At 39.3% G+C, this 17637-nt stretch overlaps 2 protein-coding genes across 3 annotated transcripts in view; both read left to right on the top strand.

The window, feature by feature from the left end:
- Positions 1-17637, top strand: part of LOC115728661 (disease resistance protein RUN1-like) — a 1102447-nt gene that overhangs the window by 920140 nt on the left and 164670 nt on the right. The window lies entirely within an intron of this gene.
- Positions 4972-17364, top strand: LOC115729480 (SAC3 family protein B). Its single transcript, XM_030660068.2, is given in 19 exon segments — positions 4972-5388; positions 6217-6315; positions 7107-7337; positions 8791-8874; positions 9012-9155; positions 9692-9913; positions 10026-10247; positions 10337-10587; positions 10847-10947; positions 11066-11245; positions 11247-11282; positions 11452-11679; positions 11798-11889; positions 11970-12063; positions 13635-13727; positions 13822-14208; positions 14210-14622; positions 14699-14813; positions 15414-17364. Coding segments are annotated over 19 exon segments (4962 nt in total). The 5' UTR covers positions 4972-5200; the 3' UTR covers positions 17196-17364.

Below are 17637 nucleotides of genomic sequence, written 5' to 3'. Positions count from 1 at the left end.
TATTTTAATTTAGTCAATGGCCACCAAACCTAGTGGCAGATAAGATGGCCATAAGATGCAATTGGCACCGTAGGGATTAAGGGAAGTTCCTATAAGTAACTTTTAATGAAAGTTCAGAGAAAAATTAGAAGTACTCGAGCTTTAAATACTAGTGGATCGGACCCGGGAGGGGGCCGTCGGAGGATGGGCCAGCGGTTGAGGTTGGTTTATAGTGTCGTTGTGCATCTGCAAGCAATGAGATGGCGAGCGGGGCCATAAATGAAGGAAGCTTAGTGAATTCAAAGGCGGGAGGATTGGAGTGTAAAGTGATGTGGATCGGCGATTCCTTACTGAGCATTATTAAAGTGACGACGAAGACGGCTATGACCAGGACTTTGGTGAGCTTGGCTGCTCGAAGCTCGGCGTCAAGTCCGTCGGAGGTACAAGGAGAGACATGGTTGCCGTCAACCATTCCTTTCGTTGGCAACGCGGTAAGCCCACCACAATATTGCATTATTTGGACATGTAAAATCGACATGGTTGCTCTCATGTACGAATCTCGGACAATATCACTAATTGTAGAATGGTTAGAGCTTCCTCAGGCATTAGGATAAATAATTTTTCTTTGGTTAAAGCTAAAAAATTAATTGAATTTGTCAATTTGCAATTTTTTAATCGAGGTTCATTAATTGGAGGCAATGAGGTGCAGAGTGGAAATGAATATTTTTTGGACAAAATTGCCCCGGCCTAATGGCTGGAAATTGGCACGTGACTGCACTGACCGGCACGTGTTCACCGAGTGTCAATATTTTAGCACCAACAACGAGTTGTGTGGTCAATTGGAGCACGGGGTGTTATGGTTCAAGGGGGTATTTTAAGAAAAGTCCCTCTTTGGAGAGTACTTTAAGATATATGGGTGATCAGCTCCCAGTCTAGCCCCCCCCCCTCCATAGAAACTGAGAACCATATCAGAAAGATTGATTCTCAATTTCTGAGTCAAGAACCAGACTAACTAGTCAGGTCCAATTCCTGATCGGTCCGTTGGAATCGTTGGATTATTAGCAAGCGTAAACAACAGAGCCTTAAATTTTAATATATTAATTAAAATTAGGTTTGCATTTAAGAAATAAAAAAATAACTAATGAATTATTAGCATTACATTTAAGAAATTAACATAAATAAAAAATAATCGATCATGTTCGGGCGGTCTAGTTCCAATTTCATAGAACTAGGAAATCGAATCGGTTGATTCTATCCGGTCTAGACAGGTCCTGATTCGACCGATCCCTCTTGATCACCCTTACTTTAAGAAAAGGCATCCAAATGGGAGGGTGTTTTGGACTTTTCCCTTCACATCCTAGATTTTTAACCACATACGATTAGTCAACAAAGGAAACCATGTAAAAGAGATACAAATTCATAGTCAGATTGGTCATGGCCTCATTTTATGACTACTCAATGCTTTTTGGAGGGAAAAAAACAAAACCAAACACATTGGCGTTTAACATTCCGAGGAAAGAAGATTAACGTTAAGCAATGTGGTAAGAGAAAACTATGCAATAACTTCAATGAGTTACCAAGAAAATACATATTGCCTTCGTTTTTTGTTCTGGCATTTAACAGGCTTAATTACTATGGATATGTATTACACTTCCTTGCTCTCTTTTTTTTTTTTCTCTCTTTTTAAATTTTTTATATTATTAATGAGGAGGAGCTGAGTTCATATACGTGATATACCGGAATATATTAGATGAGATTTCCTTTTTTGTTTTGGCATTTAGTAACCTTAATTACTAAGGTTATGTATTACACATTCCTTGCTTTTTTTTTCTCTTTTTAAATTGTAGGTATTATTAAAAAAAATTGTAGGTATTATTAATGAGGAGGAGCTGAGTTCATATATGTGATATGCCAACATAGATTAGACAATGGGATTTCCCTTTTTGCCCGAGAGAAAGCTACAAAAAATGCTAAATCATACCTATCGTGACACATTTTTCTCAAACTAATTTTTGTAACACAAAAAATCCATGCGACATATTTATCCCAATCTTATATCCGCGTGACACATTTGTCACAAACTCCGAATTTTGGGGTAAATATGTTATACTAGTACAAGTTTGGGGTAAATATGTCACGTGCCTACGGGTTTAGAGTTTTTGGCGTCACAAAAAATAATTGAAGGTAAATTTATCATATGGGTGTGAGTTTGTGGTTTTTGGTATTACAATAAAAAGTTTGGGGTAAACGTGTCGCACGGACAAGCTTAAGGTTTTTCATGCAAAATTTTTTTTTAGGATAAATGTGTCATGGTAACCATAGTATAGGTGTTTAATAGCCCTAGGAAAGAACTTAAATGATTTACCAAAAAAATACATATTGCCTTCCCTTTTTGTTCAGGCAAGAGAAAAAACTATGCACGAACGTAAATGAGTTACCAAGAAAATACTTATTGCCTTCGTTTTTTTGTTTTGGCATTTAATAGGCTTAATTACAATGGATATGTATTACACATTCCTTGCTTTTTTTTTTCTCTATTTAAAGTATATGTATTACTAATGAGGAGGAGCTGAGTTCATGCACGTAATTATGCCAGAATAGATTAGATGAGATTTCCTTTTTTGTTTGGGAAAAAGCCACAAAAAACTCTGAATTATGCCTATTGTGACACGTTTATCCAAAACTAATTTTTGTGATACAAAAAATCCCAAACTTGTGCCCATGCGACATATTTATCCCAAATTTGCATTGGTCCGACACATTTGCCCCAAAATTTTTCTTGTGATACTAAAGACCCTAAACTCATATCCATGTGTCACATTTACCTCAAAATGCGGCATATGCCTACAAGTTTGGGATTTTGGTGTCACCAAAAGATAATTGAGGGTAAATGTGTCATATGGGTGTAAGTTTGAGATTTTTGATGTCACAATAAAAAGTTTCCGGTAAATGTGTCACACGGAACAAATTTAGGATTTTTCATGTAAAAAAAAGTATAGGATAAATGTGTCAAAGTAGACATAATTTAGTATTTTTGGTGGCTTTTTCCGTTTTTATTTTGGCATTTAACAGGCTTAATTACTACGGATATGTATTACACGTTCTTTGCTTTTTGTTTCTCTTTTTAAAACTTCCAGATATTAATAGGTATTATCAATGTGGAGGAGCTGAGTTCATATATGTAATATATCATAATAGATTAGATCAGATTTCCCTTTTTATGTTTTGGCATTTAATAGGCTTAATTTGTAGGATGCACATTCGATAATGTTTTCTCTTTCCGGGAGAGCACCAAAGACACCACCAAAGGGACAATTACCAAAAAAAGTCCTAAACTTATTGTAATTGTGTCAATTCAATCATAATTTTTTTTTTTGCTAATTCAGTCTTAAACCTTTTGTAATTATGTTAATTCGGTCCATCCGGCAAATTTTGATCTGTTGATACCGACGTGAATGCTCGCCGGTTGGCGGCCTAATATTTTAATAATATTTTTATTTTATTTTATTTTATTTTTATTCATAAAAATTATTAAAGTATTAGGTCACCAGCCGGCCGACGTCTAAGTTAGCGCCGATCTGTCAAAATTCACCGGATGGACCGAATTGACACAATTGCAAAAAAATTAGAACTGAATCGATAAAAAAAAAAAAATTTAGGACTGAATTAGCACGATTGTAATAAATTTGTGACTTTTTTGGTAAGTTTTCCCATCACCAGTTAGTTCTAAATTTGTAACATCTTCACCATTTTCTTAGGAAATCGACTTTAGCTCCGGCTAGTCGTAGGAACTATTAAAGGATTCTTCCTAAAATTAGGCAAAGCGCAGCCACCTCCTATCTTTGCTTCCATATGCTTCTCTCCAGGTCGATTGTGTCTAATGCACAATCAATCGATATCACGTAATGAAAGAGTTTTCTTTCCTAAAAAAAAAATTAAATTGTAGTGTAACTCTCTACAGCTCAGGAAAATTTAAGTCATCGCTTAAGGAAGCCGTCGACGAACCACTCTCTTTACAAAGAAGAAGAAGAAGAAGAAGAAGAAGAAGAAGCAATCATTATTAGTATAGTTAGCCTTGTCAAAATGAGTCATAAATCCATTTCTTAACCCATATTTGATGAGTGAATCATCATATGATATGGATTAGATGTGTTTATTACATGAGTCATAAATGATTTCAGGATGGCCAAACGCAAAAAAATCTGAGTGTTAAAAATGCATTCAAAGTTTGCCTAAACTCAACTCACTATAACTCTCTATTTACTCTCTATGAGAAAATAATGGACTCCTCGAACTGTCTCGGGTTCGGAGAAGTCTCGATTAGCCCACTAGACGGGCCCGACTTCACCATCGGGAAAAACATCAACAAATTTTTTCATTATTTTCTATTGTTATTAATCTCATATGTTTCATCTGTTAATTATTGGAGTATATTTTTCCTTAGTTAATATTTAGCGTTAGTATTAATATTTCAATGTTAGTTCTTGTGCATGAATTATCTTTTTCAATATCTTACATTCTGTCTAATTAAAATTTCAACTCTTCCAAGATAGTGGTTGTTGTAATTTTATGAAATCACTATCAATTACTAACTTCCTCTTATTCTTCGCTATGAATCAATACAAAAATTCAAAATGACATTAAATGCCGAAAGCCAATTCTTTAGCATCTCGCAGCCATAATAGCCATTTTCATCTTGAAAAACATACGTACATGGAGAGCTTAAAATGGGCTAACTAGGTGGATACGGATTTTTATAACTTATATTATAAATGCAAGTATTTTAATAAATGAGTCGGGTCGGGCATGCGTTACTGAATCCGTATCGTATTTAAATGAGTCCAAACGGGTTAAACGGGTCAATTTAGATTAGGCGACTCTCGACCCAACTCAAATTTAACCCGACCCATCCGTTAACAACTTGGCCCAGACTCGAAAACGGAGAAAGGCCCAGAAACCACGGGACCCACGTCGCTCCCTTCTTCCTCGCTCCCTCTGCCCCGCCCCTCTCTCCTTCTTTGTCGCGGAGCAGATAGACAACGGCCAACAGAGGAAATCCGTGCGGAGATGGCCAAAATTCGAAAACTACAGTGAGGAACTTCTCTGCGGGCTACTCCACATCTCTCTCTCTCGACGCGCGTACGCGAGCAGTTGATACAACAGAGAGGAAAGTGAAGCAGACTTCACGAGCCTTGTGGAAGAAGCGCAGAATCTCTCTCACATGGCGTTTCCTGGATCCGGGTTCTCGAGGGAGATGGGTCCATCGGGTTCGGGCCCGCGAAGCTCCGCGACCCCTTTTGGTAGCTTCCCTCGCCCTTCCCCTTCGCCTTCGCAGCCGCCTTCGAATCCTCCTGCCCCTCCTCCTCCTCCTCTTTTTGGTGCTTCTCCGGTTCGATCTCCGAGTCCGAGGTATGTGCCCTTTTTCTTGTTGCTTCGCGTTCTAGAGCTTCTTTTCTGTTCCCCGTGGTTTGCGATGATGGCTTGCTGAAAAGTGCCGCCTTGTCTTGTTGGCTCCTTGACCTCCGTGATCGAGAAACCTTGGCTTGCGAGTATGGTAACGCGTACACATCGTTAGAATTTGTTGGAAGACCTCAGAGTAGCTGTTCTTCTTATAGTATCGAAAGGATTGAAGTGTAATAGCATGAACAGCGACTACAGTGGCTTTTGCATTTTCGGATGAAAGAAGTCTCATGTTGATGATCTTGGTTGGCTTTGCTGCCATTTTATGCAGAAAGAAGTGGAAAAAGGGCAGTTTCGCAGTGATGTTTCAAAGATTTTCAAAGTACTTTTAACTATATCATGCCATGTCGCTGAAAAATAGTTCCTGTGTATAGCAATATTGGTAATCCTCCGAATACGAGATTTTTGAGAAATCACCGCAGTAGATTGGTTGGATACATTCCCAACTGTCTCCCTGTTGGGCAACCTCCTTTTGTTGTCTCATTTGAGAAGATTTGGCACCATGTTTTTCCATCGATCAACTGCGAGTGAGGTAATTTCTGTATAACTTTGTGGATCTTGACATCCTGTAGCATGATATACTCATCCATAGTTGCGGTCTTATATTTGGGGTTGTAGTTGCTGTTGACAGTCACTCCATGTATGTATTCTAGCCAGTAGCGCTATTGTGACTCTGATGTGAGGATTCGCTTATCGGACCATTTTTTGTTTATCTAATAATGTTTTTGAGCACCATTTACCATACTGCTGGCACTGATGAATTTGAGTTGACAACAGGAGGCCTGAAATTCGAGGGGCCACACAGTTATTGCCTTCGTCTTTTGGCAATGGCTATCGGGCACCTGCTCGTCCTTACACATCGTCAATTACTCTTAGGTGATCATTGACAAAGATTTATGATCTTGTTGTGTCTCTTTTCTTTTGCGATATTTGTAGTGTTTTACAGGCTAATGCTTTCGTTGTGAATATGATTGCTTGTGTAGTGTTGTGGTAGTCCTACAAGGAGACGCTCCACATTGAATAATTTAAGATGCTATACATGCAATTGACATTGCAACTAGTAGTAACCACACACTTGCGAGTATGCTGCCTGCTATTGAAATAAAACAAGAAGCAACAATGCCAACAAGATGTTGTGTTAAGATTCTTGCTATTTGGTAGACGAAGCTTTGAGAAGATGCGAAACCTGGAATTTAAAGTCAGCTTGTTAAATAGACAGTGCGTTTGTTGTAGTAGTCGATCTGTGACCTTGTTGTCTCCTGTCCAGAAGGTGCTTTGTTTGGCTATATCATGCTGGAAAATTTTCATGTGAATTTCTGCTCTGACACCCTTAGCCATTTTGTAATTTGTGCATCTTTGAGATGATACTTCTAGATGGTTGTGCAATAATTCTTAAGATTGTCGCCCTCTGTCTCACTGCAATCAAATGGTTATCCCTTTACTTCATAATGCAATGAAATTAGAAGTTTCCCTGCATCATGATGCATGTGTTTCCAGATTTTAGTACTATTCCTTGCACTCATTGTTCTTTGTTGCTATAAGTACGGTGCATATGGAGTCAGCAGTAGACATAGTTTTTTTTTTTTTTTTGGTCGATTTCCAGGTCAAAACTACGTTGGCCAATGCTAATGCACTATAAGATATTGATGGCTCCTTTCCTTTTTCAGGCCAAATGAGTCTTTGCCAAGATTGGGTAGGGGGCAAAACCCTTTGTACAAATATCCCGATGCACAAATCAGTCAGAGGCCCTCCTCCGTCGCCTCTTTGGTTGCCGCACGTAATCAAGGAAGTGTAACTGCCGGGATTGCCAGATTCCAAGATCCAAGAAGAAGCAACTTGCCAGTAACATCTCCAGAAAGAGACAATTTGAGGAACTTCAGTAAATATACTTTAAGAAGGCAAGTCTCTGTCAGATGAGTTCCCATTTATCATATGTTGTCTGTAGTTCTATATCGGGAAACTTACCTGTATAACCTGAAATTGCCATTTTTGGCCGCTCAGTTGCGTTCATTCCTGGAGTAGCTTTCCTCATGGTTTATGCTATTGCATAGCCAATTTCTGGTTTGACAACTGTACATTTGGAGCATCTCTGCATTTTCCAAGGGATGGAAGGGCAGAGGCCTTTGGTGTCCCCTCCAGTCAAGAATTGGGGCCTCACAATCACTAGTCAATATGCATTTCTCTCATGCCTTTCTTCGTTCATGGTTTGATATTGTGGTGTCTTAGGCATTGAGGACCCGCACATGAGTAGGACTCCTACCATAACATAATCAGCAGATTCTATTTCATCCCTGGACTTGAGTTGTGGAAATGATGGTGTTCTGCTTTTCTCCTTGTTTCAAGTTGTTTTCATTCACTTTGAGCTTATCAAAATTCTGGCTGTGAGTAGGGAAAACAAATTATGTCAATTGTAAAAGGGTTATGGTTGCTAAATTGGATTGTTTGGGTTTCGTTATGGAACTAGGGTATACCAAGTTATCAAGTACATGGTGTGAGAGTGGGAGGTTTAGCTATTTCTCTGGATCATTCATGCTATGGCTCGGACCAGTAGCTGAAATTATCGACTGTAAGGTGGAAAAGTAATTGTATTTCTTTTAGCTCCTGTAATTAGAACTAAGGTGCAAATATGGCTAGCAGTGGAATCAACTGGTGTAACAGTACTTCTCATCCAAGTAAATTCTTGTGAGTTTATTAGATGCCTGTGAAATGGGATCGCCAATAGTTACATTTATTTTGGAAAAAGATTACAGTTGAAATCCTATTGTCAGATTTACCTGTGTTTAGAGAGGATTATTGTGCTGCTGGACATTGAGGCCATATGCATGGGGATGTGGTCGATGAAATGCATTGCATATGAGTGCAACATTGATATTTGTGGTGTATCAATGGCTCCTGCACTGATAATGTTTTTCGGATAAATGACAATCTGTGTGCTATGTTGAGAAACTCTTCATTTCATTGCGTGAGTTTGAGTTGGAAGTATGCGTTTGTTGCTCTTATGTATGTTGTGATAAACTCTGGATTTCATGCTGTTCATCTGGTCCATGTTTTGTGATACCCTTAGGCCTTTAACTTGAATCTTCAGTTCTTAATGGTTTTTTTACTTCTAATTTTAGTAAATCACTTTGTACTTTTTGGAGATTTGGTGCTAGCTACAATCATGTCCTGTTGAGTCGTTGACTGGCTGTGATTTCAGAAGCTCCCTAACAAATTGCTAAAAGTATATTTGTCCATGTACCATAGTCAATTATTTTTTTGACTTTGAGCATTGCAATGACATTGAAGACAATTTATGAGGGGTTCTTTCTTTCCACGATTGAACTGAACTCACACCTTTTTCATTGATTGCAGTCATTTTGACGCACAACCACGTTCTCCTGTAGGCTATGAAGACATCTATGATGATTTTCGTCCTCCTTATGGGGAAGGTCAACGGTACATGTTCACCCTTCTAGCCTCTCTTGTTGGTCAAGTTTGATCGCCTGCTATATTAGAAGTTCACTTGAAGCATCTGTTTTTGTTTTTGTTTTTTTAAATAATATCTGCTCTGACAAACTTGATTATAATTGCAGTACCATATTTCCAAAAGTTACTCACTCACCTCAGAGTATCGGGAATCATTACTCACCAGTTCCACAAGGAACTCAATTAGCCCTTCCAAGTATCAGGAGTAGTTACTCACCGCAAGAAATTCCTCGTTTTGAAGAAGCTCAAAGGTGAATGTTCATCTATTATTCCTCGTTCTTCTTTTGCTAATGTATGTTAGCTATATCATGCATAATTTGTGAGCAAGACATTCTTTAACTTGTTACACTTCCATGTAGGAAGTTCTCAGCTGCACAAGGTCCTGTCTACTTTACATTTGATGATTGGACCTGAGGATAATGTTTTCATTAATGGTCAACAGAGGATGTGTGTAAAAATTATTGGAAGCAATAAACCGATTCTTTGTTCCCCGCCCGAACTGGCATTTTCTCGAGATTTTCTCAAGTGACATATTCAGTGTTGGACATAGGTTGATTTTGATTGTACCTACATTGAGACAGTTTTCCGTTTTCTTAGCTTAGCATTCTCTTCATCTCTTTAGGGATTTTTAAGTTTTCGGAAATCACTACAAGGACACTATTTCATTGGTGTGCTATCCTCTACAATTATTTTAGACCTAATGTTTACATCTCTAGGCTCACACTTTTGTTGTGTGGCTTTAGTTTTCTCAACTTATAATGACTATCTCCTTGCATTTGTTCGACAGGCCTGCTCCAATTTCCACTGCATGGGGTAGTCAACCAAAGTCTCCAAGCAACTATTCCGACTCTGTTCCTCATCATGACCGGAATGGGTCTGACAATTCTGGAAGAGGCATTCCAACTGACATCATAAGAGTCGAAAGAACAAAGAGAACCAGATCTCCGCCTTTGTCACCAATGAATGATCTGCAAGAGAGTTCACCTTTATCTGAGGATAACTACAATAGGTGAACAGTTCTATTGGACTCATACAGTCACATTATCCATTCTTTTCTGTACTTTTCTCACTGTTTTGAGGGATCTTTTCCTAAATGTTAGCTTATGAATCTCCTCCTTCAGGTCTTCAATGTCTCTCCCTGTGTCAAGTACAAAAACAGGAATGATTTTCAGTCACCCTGATTCTGATGTTCATCAGAATGTTCTGTCATCTTCTGATATTGGCTTGGAAGCTCCTCCAAACGAGCAAAGTTACTTTCCAGTTCCTAAAAGAACGAGGTCACCAGCTCCCTCAGACAAGGACATGCAGCATAACCCCACTTCTTCACCTGAGGAAATAGAACGGTAGTATGCTGCATGTGCATTCTTTGGAATCTCTCTGTAGTATTTCATTGTAGCTTGTCTACATGATCAATTTGTCGATGCATTTACAGGGAAATGCAGGCCAAGGCTAAGCGTTTAGCTCGATTTAAAGTTGAATTAAGTGAACCCGTACAGCGCAGCTCGATCATTGCAGAACCAAACGTTTCTTCTGTTCATCATGATTTATCTATGGTGCATGAAAGAAAATTCGTCGGAGAGACCTTTAATGATGTGACGGGAGATTTTCCATCTGGAAGCTTTGACAATGGAGATTTGGAATCCTCCAGTAACATTGTGGGCTTATGCCCTGATATGTGCCCTGGTATGCTCTTGCTAAAAACTTTTCACTTATCATATTAGTCTAGAGATAATCTGCATCAACTTGGGAAACAACCTGATTGTCATTGCAAAAAGTAAAAGGAGGGTATACTTCAGTTAGTTTCTTATTTTCAGAAGGCAAAATGTCACGGAATCAGGAAAAAGCCAATGCATTTTGTTCAGAGATTTTGTTGGTTCTAGTATTTGGATGACTGTAAAATCTTTGAAAGTGAAATTGAACTGCCATATTCATTGTATTTCAGAATCAGAAAGGGCTGAGCGAGAAAGAAAGGGGGATCTTGATCAGTATGAACGTTTAGATGGTGATAGAAATCAAACAAGCAAGTCTCTTGCTGTTAAAAAGGTTTATCTGATTTTTTTATATGCCCTAAACAGATTTAAAAAGTTTTGTCTTCTCCTCTTTGTTTGAACTATGCTCTTCAACTGAAGCTTGTTAATTTTCTTGTGATGATGTTTTCCAGTATACTAGGACAGCTGAAAGGGAAGCAGATTTGATTAGGCCAATGCCGGTCCTGCTGAAAACCATTGACTATCTACTGAGTTTGCTAGATCAGCCTTATGATGATAGGTTTCTGGGTCTATACAACTTTCTGTGGGATAGGATGAGAGCAGTCAGAATGGACCTCAGGATGCAGCATATTTTTTGACCTTGAGGCCGTAAAAATGCTGGAACAAATGGTTTGTTCTCATTACCATTTCTCTCTGTTTTTCTGGAGTGTGTGGAAGGTGTGCTTGATTGCTTTTCCCCAAAGTGGTTGAAATTATTTATTTACGCAGAGATAGTCTGATATTTGTAGTTGTGGCTTTTCTCCTGGCTAAATAGTGTTTCCGTTCTTGCCTTGCCCAGATACGACTTCATATTATTGCGATGCACGAATTGTGTGAAATTACTAAAGGAGAGGGCTTTTCAGAGGGATTTGATGCACACCTGAACATAGAACAGATGAACAAAACATCAGTAGAATTGTTCCAACTGTATGATGATCACAGAAAGAAAGGAATCAGCATACCAACAGAAAAAGAGTTTAGAGGGTATTACGCGTTGCTCAAGCTGGATAAGCATCCTGGTTATAGGGTAAGTAATAGTAACGTGATGGTTTTTTTGTTTTTTTATTATGGCAAGATAATGCAGTGGCAGTTCAGTTGAATGAGTTGATCCTCTGTGACTTATCTGTAGAAATTGTTTCTGTTAGGTTGAACCAGGAGAGCTTTCCCTTGACCTTGCTAAAATGACTCCAGAAATGAGGCAATCGCCAGAAGTGTTATTTGCTCGTGATGTGGCAAGGTCCTTTTACTGCTCCTTGATGAACTTCAGGTTATTACTGACGCATTTAACTGAGATGGGTTCACTTTTCGGCGTTGCAGAGCATGCAGGACTGGCAATTTTATTGCGTTCTTTCGACTTGCAAGAAAAGCTAGTTATCTTCAAGCTTGCCTGATGCATGCTCATTTTGCAAAGGTATGGGAAATGTTTTTGGTTGTGGTGACAGTTGATGAACTATGAATTTCGTGGCTATACATGCTGCCTCTTAGATGAGCTTATTTGGCCTATGACTGAAATAGTTGCTGCCCTTATTTTTAAGTGGGCATGGGTTATTACCACTTGTGAGCCATTTTTTTTTCTTTGTGAACTGTCTTGCTAATATCGGTATCGTTAAGTGCTTGGACACTAGATTCTTTTCATTGCACCCTAGATAGTTACTTCATGTTTTATTAGGTGATAAAATAGAAATAGTATATTTATGACTTTAAATTATACATTCAGCTTTAGCCCTTTTTCACACCAAAAGATAAAAAAATAGTTTTGCTTTTTGTAGTGGAATGTATAATCCTGGTATGAAGTTTTTGCACGTTGGGACTGAATAATCATGCCGACCATCGTGAGTTTGGTAATTGGAGGGTCGTTATGGTTCTTATGATTATGCAGCTCAGAGAATCACTAAGGTTGGTTCTTTTGGGTCCCATTTAAGATGCCATAATGGTGTGAGAAATTCTTGAGATTGTGACACCAGTCAGTGACTCCTCACTGGAAATCATCTGTAATATTAACGGCTTGTTTAATAAAACTAAAAGATAGGTGCTGAAAATTTAAATGCTGAAAATAGATAAAGGACATTATTTTATGGTAACTGAAAATCTAGTTCAAATAACATTATTTTCTTGCCAAACATATGACTAAGGATGATGTTGGTAGGTTTTATTGACATACTGGGTGATTTCAATATCGGTTTATGTACATTACAAGTGCCAAAACTTGTGTACGGCGCTCACGTTAGTGTCAAAACCTTCAAAACGATCACTTAAGTGCCAAATTTTTTGAAAGACGATCACTTCAGTGCCAAAACTTTCAAAACGATCGTTTAAGTACCAAAATTTTTTAAAAACGTTCACTTCAGTGCCAACTCTGGCGAGCCACGTCAGCTCAAATATTAATAAAAATAGGCCAGCTCAAATTGGAGTTAACAGAGCGTTTTTCAAAAAATTTGGCATTTAAGTGATCGTTTTGAAAGTTTTGATATTAAATTAAGCGCCGTACGCAAGTTTTGACATTTGTAGTGTACTTTAGCCTTTCATATCCATTAGACATATCTTCATTGAATGAATTAAGTAATTCATTTACGTAAACCAATGGAGTGATTTTTTTTGGCTTATTTGAATGTTTCAAGCTAAAACTGATTAGATCTCGAGTTGCGCTTGATCTTAGTAAGTGCTACATATTTACTTCTCAGATCTTGATGGGATTATCAAACAGCCTCTACGTCTTTCTGTTGTTGCTTATATTTTGCTACTAATTCTAATTGATTGCTGCCCTTAACCTTGACTGCACCAACATTTTGAAACCTTTGGTTAAATGCTGAGAAAAGTCAAAGCAAGGTTTGAGTAGTGATATCACGATTCAACTTTTTACACCTTTGCTTGGCTTATTCTCCTTCTCTTAGTAGTAAATGAGAATGTTTTACTTCGTGCTTGTGTGCATAGGCATATGCTGTCTCTAATATTTCCTTATGCAACTAAAGCTCTTTTGACCAGTTACGATCTCAAGCACTTGCTTCGCTACACAGTGGCCTGCAGAGTAATCAAGGTCTCCCTGTTGCTGTTGTTGCTCAGTGGCTGGCGATGGAGGTGCTTATAGTGACATGACATGGACTAAACACTACTTATTTTGCACAGTTTGTTTGACTATTGTGTTATAATGATGTTTTGGCAATGGAAATAGGAAGAAGACATAGAAAGCCTTTTGCATTACCATGGTTTTTCTGTGATGGAGTATGAAGAGCCATACATGGTGAAGGAAGGTCCATTCCTCCATGTAGATAGAGACTTCCCTACGAAGTGTTCAGAGCTTGTTCATCTCAAGAAGACGACCAGGATAATTAAGGACATCTTGATTCCTGAGTCAATTTGCTCATTTTCCAAGGAAGCAACAAAGTTCCAGTTGACAAGTGATCTCAAACATGAAATGAAGAATATCCAACCTGTTGAGAAGGATAGTTCCATCCACGTATCTGATCAAGAAATGGCTATTTCTGAAGATATGGCTGTTTCTGAAACTATATCATCTCCGATAGAGATTTGTCGTGCGAACATAGCTTTCGGATCCCCAAAAAATTGCTCAGCACGTGGAAGTTGACCATAAAATCTCTGGGGCGGGTTTTATGCCATGGAACTTTCCAGCGGTTCATAATAGCTCACCTAAAACTGCACCCATTAATCTGTGTGCAAAAGCAGACTCTAATTTCAGAAATCCTCTTCAGATAAGTGGTCTTTCTGGAAATGAACTTACGCCCTTGCCATTTTCACTTAGTTCAGTCCAGCAAAAAGTGCTTCCGGATGAATCGGAAAGTAATGGTGCTTGGCAAAGCTCAGTATCTCTGGAGGATGACATTTGTAATGCGAATGAAGAAGCTCCACATGTTCATCAAGAAAATGGAATGGATGAAGTCTATGTAAACGAGGATATTTATACTAATGACAAGGATGAAGAAGTTGCCGAGGCAAAACTCACGTTGATCTTAAGGTTTGTGATAAGTTGCTTTTTCTTTGCATTGAATGGTTCTCTCAGAAAGGTCTAATCGTTCTGGCATTTCTTCCAGGATATGGAAGCGGCGTTCTGCCAGAAGAAGGGAGTTACGTGAGCAAAGGCAACTAGCGGCTGCTGATGCATTAAGTTCACTGTCTTTGGGACCTCCAGTTCAATGGAAAAATGATGTTAGTTTCTGCTGAGTTGCTTTATTTCTGCGTTTCTCCATTAAGCGATGAGTCCTACTTTCTTTATATGCCTTGTTCTCTCGGTTTTATTGAAGGGGTTAAAGTTAATAGCATAGTGGTTAGAATTTCATGCTTTCCTCTGAATTCACTGTGGACAGTTTATATAATGTTGGTTCTTATAGAAGCACTAAAATATTGGTTCTTATAGAAGCACACTATTCATTCTAGTTGACAGTGCAATGGAGATCAGTGCTGTATGAGTTGGCACATGCCACCCAAAAATGCTTTTGCTATCTCTCTGAGTTGGTTCCTCAACCTGGTTCTTGTTCCTTTCCCCCTGCCCTGGTATTGATGATTCTTCTTTTCATTGAAAGGGAAGATAAGAGAAAAAATAAGTTAGGGCATCTGCGTCTCTCACTATCGTCCTTTTGCAAGCAGGGCTTGTGTTGGAAGGCCTTTGGTTTGATCATTGTCTAATCAATGTATAATGCATTACTACTTGTGTCCATTCTTGTCTCTTTCATGCATGAGTAGTTATTAAACGGTAGACAGCTGTACTTTATATCACCAGATTCTCATTCATGTTTAACTTTCATGCAGCAACCAAGCAGTCTCAACAAGTTTGACATTGACCAAGTCACAACTGAGAGACGTGGAAAGCACAGACAGTCATGGTCTAGGCTGAATGTTGCAGACGTGACTGCTGGTGAACTCATCAAGCGCAACCCAAATGCTAAATGCCTGTGCTGGAAGATTATTATTTGTTCACAGATAGAAAGTCTAGATAGTGAGATACTGGAGAGAAGTTTCACCCATCGAAGCGCAGTCAGGTGGTTGCTTGCAAAGATTATGGCAGCTGGAACGGAGCATCCCGATCTGGTCTTTTCCTCTCCGTCACTGTCAATATGGAGAAAATGGGTCCCTTGTCCGCCTAATATGGACTTAACCTGCCACTTGTCTGTGATTGAGCATATAAGTTCAGATAAGTCAAGCATGACAATAGATGGTGCCAGTGCTGCTCTCTTCCTCTTGGCTGAAAGCATCCCTTTGGAACCTCAAAAGATACGGCTTCATCAACTCATAACATCATTCCCTTCTGGCTCTAGATTGCCGCTTCTGATCTTAATTGACTCGTGCGCAAATCTGGGTTCAGAAGATGCCACTTGTGAAATCATTAACAAGTTGGGCCTCCATGCTATTGACCGATCGAGGGTGGGTAGCCTTTCCGTCGTCTTCCTTGTAGAAGATAAGAAATTGGAGTACTTTGATGAATTTTTCAGTGACCAGCGGCTGAGGGAAGGGCTGCATTGGCTGGCAAGCATGTCGCCACTTCATTCTCCGGTGCATTGCGTAGAAACACGTGACCTAGTTCTTAATCACCTGAACTCTTTCTTGGAAAGGCTTGGGAAGAGTGGCTCTGAAGTGGGCCCCGACCAATGTATCTTAGCACTCAATGAAGCCTTGGATCACGTGCTGGGAGAAGTTGCCGCAGCTGCAGATACAAATCCCTCCGGTTGGCCTTGCCCTGAGGTTTCTTTGCTGGATGAGCATTGCAAAGAAAGCAGAATTGCAGATTGTTACTTGCCAAGTTTTGGGTGGAATACATCAGCTAGAATTGAGCCGATTTTGTCCGCTCTAAGGAAATGTAAGCTTCCACATTTCAGTGATGACATTTCGTGGTTGAGAAGAGGTTGTAGAGTAGGAAAGGAGGTCGAGAGTCAGAGACTACAACTAGAAGCATGCTTGATCAGATACCTTGCCCAGTCAAGTAATGTGATGGGGGATGCGCAAGCCAGAAACGAGGTATCTTTAATGCTACAGAAACATGCTCGGCTTGAGCTTCGGGACTCAGTATACTACATAATTCCAAATTGGGTGATGATTTTCCGGAGGATATTCAATTGGAGGTTGATGATTCTGCGGAAAGAGGAGCTCTCAGAGTGTTATGTCCTAGAACATGTTGCTTCTCAAACTTCAAGTTCTGAGAACATGTTACAAGAAGATTCACACCCTTACTTGGAGAATCCATCGCTAGATGAAATGCTTGAAGTTGGTTCCGCCAACCTGTCTTGTCTCACATCGAGTTCTCAGCCACAAATTTCAGTGCCTATGACTGGATCACCCATCCATGGTAGAGACCAAACTTGGGATGCTGTACATGTCGACGACCTTCCAGCAGCAGGTAGAACGACTATTCTTCAGGATAATGAAATGGCTTCTGTAGATGATGATGCATATAGGTTTAGTACATTGATAAGTAACAATGATACACCGGTGAATTTTGCCAAGGCCACTGATGGAAGCGAAAAACTGAGTAGGCTATTGCAGCAGTGTGATTTACTCCAGAACGTACTAGATGAAAAGCTATCGGTGTATTTCTGATCGGCTGGCTTTGCTCATTGAGAAGTCTTGGTTGTCGTTGGTCTTTTCTGTATCTTTTCACTGTTGACAGACATTAGGGTGCAACCGAGGAAGTAAAGTAGTTCCCATTCTTGATGATATTGCATCGACTTCCCTCTTCTGCCTCGTGCTGAAGTCTTGCACATGTTGAGTTGACCAAAATAATTACCACCTTGTGGAAGATGGGAGCTGGGCATGGATGTTCCAACTCTGCAGATGCATTAGTACACTTAAATGAAGATCGGGTTAAATTCAACTTAGATATCATCAAAATAAATTTTGCACGTCTGAAGTAAGAAAGTGGTTGAAGCCAAAAACACTTGTTTATTAATCAACATTGATACTGCCCGTTTGATTAAATCATGCCAATGACGCGCGTGGTAATGCGTTTTTCCCTAATCCTGGTTCTAATTGGGTGGTCCAC

This window comes from Rhodamnia argentea, chromosome 1, assembly GCF_020921035.1.
Source record: "Rhodamnia argentea isolate NSW1041297 chromosome 1, ASM2092103v1, whole genome shotgun sequence".
In the NCBI taxonomy this organism is placed as follows: Eukaryota; Viridiplantae; Streptophyta; class Magnoliopsida; order Myrtales; family Myrtaceae; genus Rhodamnia; species Rhodamnia argentea.
Note: the sequence above shows the minus strand (reverse complement) of the source record. Positions and strands in the feature narration are given on the sequence as shown.